Here is a 13,220-nt window from a genome sequence, read left to right on the forward strand (position 1 = left end):
GCCAGCTACGCCAAATCAGACGGTGGACCGTGGACGGATCGAGGCAGCGGCGCAGCGAACGGTTGGACTTCGATCGCCTCGAGTCTTCGCGAGTTCGGCGTGCGGCGCCGTGCCGGCGTGCCCTACGCCAATCGCCGAGACTGACGCCGATGCCAATACTCCGTCCGTCAGTCGCCAGCCACCAGCCGCCAGCCGCCCGTCCTTGTGTCTTCTCGTCCGATTGAAAGCAAAGGCACAGGCACACAGACTGACAGACGAGAAGCATCGACATCAGAATTGTCCAGCCGTTCAAGTGACATTTTTTGTTCTTTGTTTTTTTTAAAAAAATCATGTGTACTTTAATTGCTAATTGCTTAGCGCTAAAATTATAGGATCATCTATCACACAGCAAGGTAGAGGATTTTTCCCAACATCGGAGTTGACCTAGATTGATTTTTTGTTCAGTACTCGTATCATGTGAGTGATCCATAATCACATATGTCAGTCCAATCATGCAAGCACAATTTATTTAATTATTTGGCATTGTGTTCTTTGTAATATTTTTGCAATCAACAGTTATGAAGAGAAACGGGGACATTGCATCTCTTTTTAAGAAGCATGAAGCAAAGAGGAAGGCAGCGGCAGCTGGTGCTACTTCTAATCGCTCTCCTGATCCGGTTGTACCTATGGTGGAAGAACAGACTGATGAGAGAGTAGTTGAGGAAATTGAAAATCGTATGCTACGGCCACCACCGCCACCGCCACCAGCACAGCCATCTTCACTGCCACCAGTTTATGACATCAATCGCCTTCCACATGATCCAGGTGAAAGACGTCCCATTCTTAGTTATCCTGTTAATGATCAAGATGCAATTCGAAGAGCATATATTACTAAAGGTCCATTCAAACCTTTTGCACATGATTTTCCGAAAACAAAGATTTCAGGGCAAAATCGCCAATTCAGTTTTTGTTGGATGTACAATCATGAATGGATTGAGTATAGTATTAAGAAGGATGCTGTATTTTGCTTTATATGCTACTTGTTTAAGAAGGGCACGGGGTCAGAGGCATTTACTGTTGATGGCTGGAATAATTGGAATATAGGAGAGAATGCACTTCTAAAACATTTGGGTTCCAAGGCACATATTGCAGCTCAAGAGAGATACATTGCCTTTATAAATCCCAAGGTAGGAATTGATTATAATATTCAGAAGTGGAGTGATGAGGATCTTCGACTTTATAAGAAAAGGTTGACTTATTCACTTAGGTGTATCAAGTTTCTTTTGCATCAAGGGTTGGCATTTCGTGGACATGATGAAAGTGAAGAATCTAGCAACAGAGGGAACTTCATTGAACTTTTGAAATTTTTTGCCGGAAATAGTGAAGAAGTAAACAAGTATGTTTTGGACAATGCTCCAGGTAACTGTACATTAACTAGCCCAGACATACAAAAGCAAATTATTCACTATTGTGCCCTAGAAACTAGAAAGAAAATAATTGAAGAACTTGGTGATGAGCCCTTTGCAATTTTAGCAGATGAGTCTAGTGATATATCACATAAAGAACAACTAGCTCTTTGCTTGCGTTATGTTGATAAACTGGGAAGGCCATGTGAGCATTTTATTGGAGTTGTTCATGTAGATGATACTACTTCTTTATCACTAAAGAATGCAATTGAAGCTTTACTTGTTAGTCATGGCTTGAGTTTGACTCAAATCCGTGGTCAAGGATATGATGGGGCTAGCAACATGAAAGGAGATATTAAAGGGTTGAAAACACTGATCATGCAAGAATCACCTTCTGCTTATTATATTCATTGTTTTGCTCATCAACTCCAATTGGTTCTTGTTGCTGTTGCTAAGGGAAATACTGATTGCAGTTCATTTTTTGATCAAGTATCTATCTTGTTGAATATTGTTGGAGTTTCTTGTAAGCGTCATGACATGCTTAGAAATGCTCGGCTTGAGAATGTGAAGAAAGCACTTGACTGTGGTGAAATTGTATCTGGAACTGGATTACATCAAGAGATGGGTTTACCTAGGCCTGGAGATACTCGATAGGGATCTCATTACAAAACTATATGCAGCATCATTACTATGTATGAATCAATCCATGATGTACTGATTAATCTTGGGGATGATCCGACATATAAGGATGATTGGACCAAAATACATTTTGTGACTGGAGCATTTGAGACCTTTGAGTTTATTTTCTTTACACACTTAATGTATATTATTCTTGGATACACAAATGAGTTATCTGAGTGTTTGCAAAGAAGGGAGCAAGATATTCTTAATGCAATATCACTTGTTAACGTGGCAAAGAAAAAAATGCAAGAATTGAGGTCTGATGGTTGGGATAATTTTCTTGAGAGGGTCACTTCATTTTGTGATAAACATGGTGTTGATGTTCCTGCTATGGATGGTGATTATGTTCCTTACGGCAAATCAACAAGGAAAGCTCGTGCTCGAAAGCAAACCAATGATGATCACTTCAGAAGAGAAGTATATATTGGTGTCATTGATCAAATAAGTCAAGAACTTGATAATCGGTTTGATGAGATTAATATGGAGTTGTTGTCTTGTATGGCAACCTTCAATCCTTCTAATTCATTTGAGTATTTTGATGCAAAGAAGCTACGCAGACTAGCTGAGTTCTACCCAAAGGATTTCTCAAATAATAATTTGCTCAGACTTGAATTGCAGCTAGATAATTATATTGATGACATGAGGCAGGATGATAGATTCAAAGGTCTAGAAAATATTATTGATCTCTCAGTTAAGCTTGTTCAAACAAGGAGGCATAAAGTGTATGATATGGTTTATGAGCTTCTCAAATTGGTATTGCTTCTACCCGTGGCAACGGCAAGTGTTGAAAGGGTATTTTCTGCAATGGTTTTAGTGAAAACAAAGTTACGAAATAAGATGGGAGATAGTCTTTTGGATGATTGTCTAGTCACTTTCATTGAGCGAGACATTTTCTTTGAAGTTGATGAAGATGATATAATTGAGACATTTATGTCCCTTCGAAAGCGTCGAATAAAAACATCAGCAAAATAACATAGTAAGTCTTTGGTACTCTATTATGCATATATTTCAATTATCGGTATGGCTTTTGAAACTATTTATATTGTATTTAGTGGATATGGTGTCTACTTAATTCATGAATTTAAGCCTTATTACCGAATTGCTAAATGGATTTACCGAATTGTGTATGAATTTTTTGGGGAAGCATACCCTCACCTAAAATCCTAGATTCGCCACTGCCTGATAGTGCCGTGCCTGGGCCGGCACCTGAGCACGGCGGCACTAACAGGCACGGCACAGCTAGTCTACCGTGTCGCGTAGTGCCGTGCCTGGCCGTGCCCGTGCTAGTGTCGTGCCGTGCGGCCCGTTTGGCCAACTATACTAGTGTGTGCATGTTTGAAGTGTAGGTGAGTACACTTAGGGAAGACAATGATAGATAAATGTTTCTCTTTTTCTGTTTGTTTAATTAGGAGTGTACACCTTTTGCCACATAAGTACCATACTGGCATGCAGGTATATATTAATTAATGGTTCAATTCTGCATATTATTACTACGTAATTATTATCTAAATGATTGCATATGCATATATGACTGTCAGGAATGAATCAGGATCACTTATCAGTTATAACAATGATTGTTCTTGATTGCATATGATTCCCTTTGATTTTCTAACGTCATTTATACTGTGAGAAGTCAGTAGGTAATTATATGTAGTCACGCGTTAGGAGTGCCAGGTTTGAGAGGAAAACTTAAGAAGAGAATAACCAAGCGGTACACTAAAGGAATTCCATTATAGATGCATAGTGCTTATATATATGTGGTTCCTTTGAGTTTCCATTTGCCAAAATTAAGTACCTCCTAGAACATTTTCGTCCATAAAATCTTCTATATTATAGAGTACGTAGTTTTTGTATCATAACTTGGCTGATGAAACTAGGAATATACATACACTTCTGACAGCAGTTTTCGTTTCTAGATGTCATGTCAAGACGTAGCGCATTTCATCTCAGTTCTCAGCCTGCAAAGACAGAGAATTTTGTTGGACTAAGCCTGCTGGTGTGTATGCCACTACTACACAAACTTTACTGGAGGCGGGCGTTTTCGGTTTTCCGCGGCAGGCAAAGCTGTCTGCCGCGGCCTAGAGGCCACGGTAAATCGTGGCTTAACCGCGGCGGGCGGTGTAACGTGCTCGCTGCGGTAAATATACTTTTACCACGGCGGGCACGTTACGCCGCCCGCCGCGGTAAATTATTTTACCGCGGTGGCGGGCTTTATTATTTGTCCACCTCGGTAAATTATTTCCTGAATTAAAAAAAATATAGCAGGCATATAAATTCAAATAAAATACGGCAGGCATATAAATTCAAATTCAAATCACATCCAGATTTCATAGATTAAACTTAAAAAGTATGCAGGCATTACACATGAGATAATATACATATATATACATTCATTTAGTCGTTCTTGTCATCGTTAATTCATTACATTTACATATTAAAGTCGTTATACATGCGCTAAGGTGTAATCCTGCGGATGCATCATCGTGGGCCATTTCCTCAGCCTCTCGTACTCTGGTAAAATCACTAGTGGGTTGTTCTCATTGAAGAATGTGCCCCCTTCAAGCACGCATTTGTCTAAGACAAACTTACATATGTCCACATTTGTCTGCTTGAAGCTGTGTTGGGTGCTCTGCATATCTTTCGACCAGTTCAATCCATTCTTGAGCACCCTCCAACTGCTGTTGTACTGCTTGCACACCCTCAGGAACTCATAGGCGTAGAAGCCACATGTTCGTGATCCTACCGGTTGTTTGGCACACTGCATGATCGATACACAAGCATTACAACACAGGCATTAGAACGCATATGAACGGAAAGCACAATTAAACCTTTCAAATACTTACCGGAAAGTTGCGTCTGATTTTGATGCGGTTCTTATGCTTAGCCTTAAATTTCTCTGTTCTTCGATCATAGCATTCAGGATCCTTCACGTACTCCTTATAAGCGCTATACGAAATGTACTAGTATTAGGCAGGGCATTAGAATGCATATGAGAAGACAGTTCAGTCACTTACACTCTGAGGCAATCTTCAAAGGCCTTGTACCCTTTTAAGTTTGGCACTGTCAATGAATCAAATACGTAGGCCCTGCCATCCTGAGGGTAGATGATAAATGCAACCCAGTGACCCTCGAGGCCTTGGCTACGCCATTGAAACACAATACAGGTTACGACGAGAAATAATAATACTAGCTAGCTACCAACTTATATCTACAGGCATGTCTTCGACTTACCCAAAGTGGTAGGCAGCTAGGATACACCCATTTCCCCTGATCTTCTTCATTGCTCCTAGTATGTATCTTGAAATGTTCAACTTCTCATTGTCCATCAGTTCTTCCTGTGCGCCTCTCTCTGTCGCTTGGTCAAGTCTTTCATGGTTGGATGATTGTCATCTAGGTGGTAACCAATGATGATTCTTTGAGCAATATGCATTGGAGATAGATAGATAACATCAAGTTTTAGTTCCTTGGATATATAGGCCATCAACCTACAAGGACAAGCCATCGTGGCATATATAAGTAGTCTTGACCGATTCAAAGGCAGGTGATATGTGAAACTCGCAATTCATCACTTACATAGAGAACAAGGTGACTTGGGCGATATCAAGGTCTTGTTCCCATAGTAGTCTGTACATGTCGTGGAAGTCCACGGGGAGTTCTACATCGTTGCCAGGCAAGTGGAAGTACTCCGCCACAACCTTGACTAGAAAACCATGCAGGCCAGCTTTTGCCGCTTCCATGTACCAGAGATGAAACCTCCTTGTCTCCCACCTTTCCTCGTCGACGAGTTCGGCCTTGGTTATCATGAACTTCCCATGCTCGTAATGGTTGGGGCAGTCATCTAATTTAGGAAATAGATGGAAAGGTGATCTCGGCCTAGGATAGAAATGTTAGTACCATATTATGGCAAAGAAAAGGTATTAGCAAATTATGCTTGCTGCTACCATACCTTTCGAACTCAAGTGAGTATGTGAGCTGCCCTTGGTCGCCTTAAGTCTTTGCCGGTGGTGGAGGACAGTGGCTTGTGCTTGCAATGGCAGCAGGCGGTGTCTTTGCCCCTGGTTCCTCTGTGCCTCCCGGTCCTTTGCTCGTGCCCTTAGACGGACTACCGAGAGGTGGAGGTGGACTTGTTGGAGGAGGAGAATGAGGGTGAGGGCTTGTGCCTCCTGGTCCTTTGCTCATGCCCTTAGATGGACTGTTGGGAGGTGGAGGTGGACTTATTGTTGGAGGAGGAGAACGAGGGTGAGGGCTTGTGCCTCGGGGTGAGTTCCTTCCCTTGTCATTCCTGCCATTGCCTTTGTCATCGCTGTCGCCGTGATCCGGATCATTGGGGGGACAAGATCTGGCAACGGATGGTTGTGATGCTGGTGTCGCCGTCAACGTAGAAGTCAGTGTCGAGAGAATGATCTCTATGTCATCCTTGTTCCACAGGACTTCGAAACCCAAGGCAGCTCCAAGGATCGTTACCCCCTTCTGCAATTGGATATTCCATTTCAAATTCTTCGTATTCGGTCGCATACCATGTAAGTATCATGGCAGCATAGTTGGCAGGGATCTGGTCTTGGTTGAAATCTTTGATATCTTCTTTGGGGTGCATGTAACCCTCACCCACGGTCAACTTTTTTGCCCTACCGAACAGGATCGTGAGGTGGACGTGCATGGGTTCCCGGATGTCGTCGACGGGGTGCGTTGGGCGATCCTCGATCGTCAGCAGTGGCTGCCCTTGTGGAACTTGAGGCACGGCCACGCCAGCCTAGCGAAGCATCTGTGACCTCATCGACACCATATCTAGGTCATTGCTCGTGAAGGCTTCTTTTATGGACCGGCTGATCATTTCGGCCATGCCTTGATCATAGCCCTTCAAAAAGATGCCCTCCTTGTACCTCTACCTTGACCGGTATGTGGTAGCGTCGGATTGCCATGACTCCACTGAGTTCTAGCTCATCTTCGACGACATGCCACAGACGCGGCCACAGTGCTCGGGGGTTCCCAGCGCTAGGGTCAGCAAGTCCTGGCCCCTACGAACCTCGAAGCTATCCTTGGATTTAGCGGCCTCGATGACAGCCCTCTCCACCTCCTCGAACTTGGGCTCATTGAACTTGCTCATGCCCTCCTTGAGCTTCTTTGGCTTCCAGGCATAGATGAAGTCCTTAGCCCTCAAGTCTACACCATCATACGGATCGGGAAGCCCGGCGACAGCTCTAGCCCTTTCTTCCTCTCGCCACTAGGGCCTCATACCAGCAAACCCAGTCATGTCCAAGTGGTGGGGGTGTAGGTTCTTCTTCGCGAGTGCGCTAAACTTGGTGCTCTTTGCCTTTGCTTCTTCTATTGTTCTTTGTTTGTAGAACTCTTCCCAGTGATGTTCCTTCACCATAGTGTATTTGACATAGGGTGACTTGCCTAGCTTCAGGTAGTACCTGGTCAGCATGGACTTGAAGTTTCTAAAGGCTCTTCTTGCCATGTGCATGACCCACTCCCTACACTTGTCAAGATTGGCGTCCTCGAGATAATGGAAGCTCCTCGTCACCTCACCCCAGATATGTGTCTTGTAGTCGACCGGGACATTGTTCCACTCCTCCCAAGTGATCTCCACCTTGTCCTTGACTATACATGCCACCTAGTTGCTGAACTTGGCAAGGACCGTGGGTGGCGACAACGGGTTTCCCTCTGGTCCCACCTCATGGATCACATGGACTTCGGCGTGGATTTCCCTCCGGTGCCTCCTGTGTTCCCCCCTTCTCAGCTTTGTCCTCTAACCCCTAGACTTGCCAGAAGTGGTTGGAGATGGAGCGGGGGGTTCTTTGTCCCTGACTTGTTCCTCCTCGAAATTCAATTCTCAAGGCACCACCGGCATCTATTTAGGGTTTGGAGACCACGCACTTTCAACTTCGTTGTCCCTTGGTTGGTAGGTCAGATCATCTTCGTCCTCTGTACGATGTTTCTTTGTTGGCCTCGGGGTCACGGACACTTAGCTCTCAAGGCTAGTTCATGATGATGCACTAGGGGTAGGGTCGCGCCATTCGCTTATCGGTTCCTCCGCCATTGGAAAGCTACAATGAATACATATTTTAGTTGTATAGACACAGTTATAGAGTAGTAAAGTAGAGTGGTACTAGAGTAGTAAAGTAGTAGTAGTAGTTGGCTCAGATTTGCCCCATTGTCATCACATTGCTTTTAAACTGGTTGCTTGTATCTGGTATACAAGCCATCCTAGTTTAGTGGGGGCACTCGATCATCATCGCCGCTGCCTCAGCATAAAAGGGTTCACATCATTGCATATGCCACTGCCTTAGCTTAGAAGTGTGAAAAGAATCATCATTGCAAATACCAAACAAAAGCCATCAAGATAGTTTCAAAATTCGGCCCCAAAGGGCTAAGTCCTTCGGCCATCAAGATAGAGTAGAAGACTAGAGGAGGTGAGAGTAGAGTAGAGTAGAGTAAGAGGAGTAGAGTAAGAGCTGTACAGCTCAAAAGTTTGTTTGGCAACATAGGCAGCAATAAACCCCCATCACAGCTCAATCAAATTTAGTCAGTAAGAGTAAGAGTAGTAGAGGAACTGCTCAATTTAGTCAGCAAGAGCATAGTAGAGGAGTAGGCAGTAGAGGAGGGAGTAGAGGAATAGGCAGTAGAGGAGGAGGGAGTAGAGGAGGAGGGAGTAGTAGTAGGCAGTAGTAGTAGTATACTAGTAGTAGTATACTACTAGAAAGTAGTAGGCAGTAGTAGTAGTATACTACTAGAAAGTAGTATACTAGTAGTATACTAGCAGTAGTATAGGAGTAGTATAGGAGGACAGTAGTAGCAGACAGTATAGGAATAGATTAAGTAGAGAAAGTAGTAGGCAGTAGTAGTAGTAGTATACTACTAGAAATTGCAGCAGAGTGACCAATTCATCTCAAAATTCTCACAAATTTAGCATGTGATCAATTTAAAGGCAAGGTGCATCATAGGCAGTGGCATATGCTCAGAATTTTGTCACAAATTTCTTTGGCATCATAGGCAGCATGTAATTACAAATTTTATTCTTGTAGACAATGCTGTTGAGATTCGATGCTGTTGGAGACAACCCTGTATAAATAGGTCACAAATTCCAGCTAAATATGGAAACAACTCAACCCTGTTGGAGATAAGCCTGTAAAGGGGATTGTTAAAAAGACAGCCAGGTTTCACAGCTAAATATGCGTGATATTGAAAATTCCTATCCACGAATTATGTGACTACATATTCAAAGTTGCTTGGCATAATGAGCATATAATTTATAATTAAGCCTGGAAACAGCTCTAAGAGCTCTATGAAACACACCCTAACTAAAAACTACCTTAAACACTAAGTTAACAACAGAATTAGAAGACTCCTCATCATACCTGAAGGAAAGACAGTTTTGCATTTTCACAGTAGCAAGAACAACGTAGTGGAACCTAGAGAAAGCTAGGATAGCCCAAATGTGAATCTCTAATTACATTTCAGAGGGGGAAAATATAGCAGTTACTACAAGAATAAAATTTGAGCTTTGGAGACAGCATTGTAATTACAGAACCAAGGTACTACGTAGTTCTTACCTCGGCCTGGGCGCAGCAGGTTCCAAGTGAGGAGGTAGCGGCTAGAGCCCGTCTGTGCTCCGAGGACGGGGTTCGGCGTGTGGACGATGACCGGGGAGGAGGACGGGGACGGTGACCGGGGAGGAGGATGGGGCCCGACGTGTGGACGGTGACCGCGGAGGAGCTCGGTGGCCGGCGCTAGGGTTCTGGGGATGGGGCCCAGCGTAGAGGAGCTCGGTGGGCGCCGGAGCAAGGGTTCCGGGGAGAGGAGGACAGGGGTGGGGCACGGGCACAGGGGAGGAGGACGGGGGCGGGGGGCGCATGCGGTGGCCGCGGAGGAGCTCGGTGGCCAGCGCTAGGGTTCCGGGGATGGGGCCCAGCATAGAGGAGCTCGGCGGCCAGAGCAAGGGTTCCGGGGAGAGGAGGACGGGAGCTCTGGTTGGGCCCCTCATCAGGCGGCTTCTTCTTGTTTCCAAACTCCACCTGATCCATGTCCTTAACCATCTCATACACCTTTGTCCCCCAACTAGTCTACGTCGGTTGATCACGCTGCGGCTCGTCCTGATTGTCAAAGTATTTGTTCATAATACTTCTTCTATACCGATGATTTTTGGCGAGAAACCGTATGTGCCTCATGTACACCATCTTATTGGATCCCTTAAGGTAAGTGTAGCAGGTCCCGTCGATGCAAATTACGCAGCCGGTCTTCCCTTTGATCTGCCCCGATAGTGAGAAGAGACCGGGGTAATCGGTGATGGTGACAAAGATGATTGCTTTTAGTGTGAACTTCTCCTTGCGGGATGCATCCACCATCTGGACCCCAACATCAAATAGTATCTTCATTTCCTCCATGAATGGCTCTAGGAACACATCTATATCGTTGCCGGGTTGCTTCGGTCTGGAGATAAGCATGGTCAGCATAAGGTACCTATGCTTCTAACATAGATGGGGAGGTAGGTTGTACATGGTGAGCATGATGGGCCAAGTGCTGTGCGAGCTGCTAAGCTCACCGAACAGGTTCATCCCGTCGGTACTCAGCGCAAACCTAACATGCCTAGGCTCCTTGCCAAACTCTAGGTAGGCCTCGTCGAAATCCTTCCACTGCTTGCCATCGGATGGGTGCCGTAGCTTGCCATCATCTTTCAGGTAGTCAGCTGATGCATGCCAGGATATGAGCTTGGCATCATCCGGGTTCCCAAATATTGCACGCAGGCGATCGGTCACGGGCAAGTACCACACTGACAGTGCTGGACTTTTCCTGTGCGTGTAACCCTCTTCTTCATTATCCTGCTGAGCCGAGATCTATTTGGCCGCACTGCTCTTCTTTGCCCGCTTCTTGTTCTTCTTCCAACCACCCCGCAAGCCTCCCTCGTCTTCTGCATACACGCGACAACCAGCATTTTCCTTGTACCGACAAAAGCCGTAGTGTGGACAACTCATCAAATTCTCATACTCATTGCCCCAATATAGGATGTAGTGGTTAGGGCATGCATCAAACTTTCTAAGCTTCATCGCCACTGGTCGGATCAGCTTCTTGGCCCGATAAGTATTGGCGGGCACCTTGTTAGCTGTTGGGTACGTGGTGGCAAGATAGCTTAACAACTCATTGAAGCTAGTGTCAGACCAACCATGATGAGCCTTCAACATCAACATATGGAGGTTAAAACAGAGCGTCGTGCACTCCTTCGAACAATCGCCGCTGTCCTTATAGAGAGGATCAACTGCCGCCTGCTTCAACTCTCTGAAATTCTCCAACCACTTTGGGCAACCCAACACAACGTCGTCTTCATCGAAGTGTTTGACTAGATCTTCAACAAGCTGCACATCCTCAGGTTGGCTCATAGTATCCTGACCATCCCCACCGTCGCCGACTTCGTCGGCCATGTCTTGCATTAGATCATCCACCATGATGTAATCACGACAACTGTTGTCACTGTCGGCTGGCGCAACTGCTGCTGAAGATGATGAGGAGCCAGGTGCTCCTAAAGGATCTTTATTCACCGGTGGTGCAGTCATCGTCGGCGTTGAAGAGCTCACTCCAGATGCACCGCCACTCGCACCAACTCTTTCATCGTGAAATGTCCAGATTGTGTAGCCCTCGACGAAACCATACATGATCAAATGAGTTTGCACCTCGCTGTCTCGGTGGGCTTTCAGGTTCTTGCAATGAGAACATGGACATATGGTTGTCATCCGCTTCAGTCTCTCACGGTGAGCTTTACCAGCAGCAATAAACTTCCTTAATTCAAAGAGGTACCGCGGATCATTCACTCTATCGATCCGGTACATCCATTCCGACCTATCCATCATACCTGCGAACATTATCCGTCACAATCAACATTAAATAAAGAAGAATTAGGAGAAATTGATGATTTTTATGTCCAAAATCATGAAAAAGAGAGGAAATGACGATGTGAAAGATGAAGCATGCATCTATGATGAATCTAAAGTTAAAGAAATACATGACATCATTTTTTCCATTAAAATTGATCTAGATCTAGATCTAGATCTAGAGAGAACTCTAGGTGATGGAAATAGAGAGATAGGATGGAAGGAGAGAGGGAGAGCCTTTATGAACCTCTTATGATGTCCTCCTCCCTCAAATCCAAGCCCTTCAACTCAAATCAAAAGTTTCCTCAAATTTTAGGGCAAAGCCTCCCCCCATGAGTTTGAGAGAAGAAGACCCGTGGAGAAGATGAAGGGGTGGTGCTGTGTATTTGTACAGGCTTTACCGCTGCGGGCAAGATAAAGCACCCGCCTCGGTAAATCAACTCTTTACCGCGGCGGTCAGTTTAAAGAGCCCGCCACGGTAAATCGTATTAACCGTGGCGGGCGATTCATATCGCCCGCCGCGGTAAATAATGATTTCCTGTGGCGGGCAAGTAAGGTGGCCCACCGTGGTAAACCATTTTCCCACAGCGAGCGCCTCGGTGGCTGGCCACCGGTTAACCGTGGTGGGCAAAAGAGGTGCCCGCCATGGAGCCCATTTTGGCCACGCTGCGCAAATTGATTCCTATAGTAGTGTGCTCTAGTGACGTGGAGGAAGGCAGTGAAGGCGCCAGGCTCAAGTTTGAATTCAAAATAGGGAGACGCAGGACCAGTTGATGCCTGGAGGCTGGTGACCGCGCCCACGACGTTGTGCACAGCGTGCAGTTGCATCTTACTCCTATGTATCTAGTTTTAAGTTGTATTACAGTGTGTAATAGTGCCTATAAGCTATTGGTATAAATAGCTGGACCTTTGAGGTGTGTGTGAGCGCATTGTAACTGATGTTATCACATTTGTACTACAAACTAATATCAGTGGAAAATAGCACTGCCATTAGACAGTTGCTGGTTTGTGTTCATCTGTTCTTGCACGTTCAGAGTTCTTAGGCTAGCCACCGTGTGAATCTTGTGTGTGATTGTGATCCTTGGTTCCAACATTTGATATCAATGCCATCATCACACACAAGGACGTCTTGTGATCTGAAGCGATGGGTGATCAGAGTGCCGGCGGAGGTGGGAGTGGTGGCGGAGGCAGCGGCGGGCAGATCCAATACCCGCAGCTCACGACGACCAACTACACAAGCTAGAACATCTGGGTGTAGGCCATCATGGAGGATCAAGGCGTGTGGGAGATC

At 45.3% G+C, this 13,220-nt stretch overlaps 2 protein-coding genes across 2 annotated transcripts; both read left to right on the forward strand.

Annotated features, from left to right (window-relative positions):
• Window positions 1-557: 557 nt before the first annotated feature.
• LOC136524047 (uncharacterized) lies at window positions 558-2,039 on the forward strand. The gene has a single exon (XM_066517530.1). The coding sequence runs from the start codon at window positions 558-560 to the stop codon at window positions 2,037-2,039; it is 1,482 nt and encodes a 493-aa protein (XP_066373627.1).
• A 165-nt stretch (window positions 2,040-2,204) lies between these two features.
• LOC136524048 (uncharacterized) lies at window positions 2,205-3,610 on the forward strand. The gene is made up of 2 exons (XM_066517532.1): window positions 2,205-2,819; window positions 3,605-3,610. The coding sequence occupies exons 1-2, from the start codon at window positions 2,205-2,207 to the stop codon at window positions 3,608-3,610; spliced, it is 621 nt and encodes a 206-aa protein (XP_066373629.1).
• Window positions 3,611-13,220: the final 9,610 nt, after the last annotated feature.

The sequence above is a fragment of the Miscanthus floridulus genome, chromosome 18, assembly GCF_019320115.1.
Source record: "Miscanthus floridulus cultivar M001 chromosome 18, ASM1932011v1, whole genome shotgun sequence".
In the NCBI taxonomy this organism is placed as follows: domain Eukaryota; kingdom Viridiplantae; phylum Streptophyta; class Magnoliopsida; order Poales; family Poaceae; genus Miscanthus; species Miscanthus floridulus.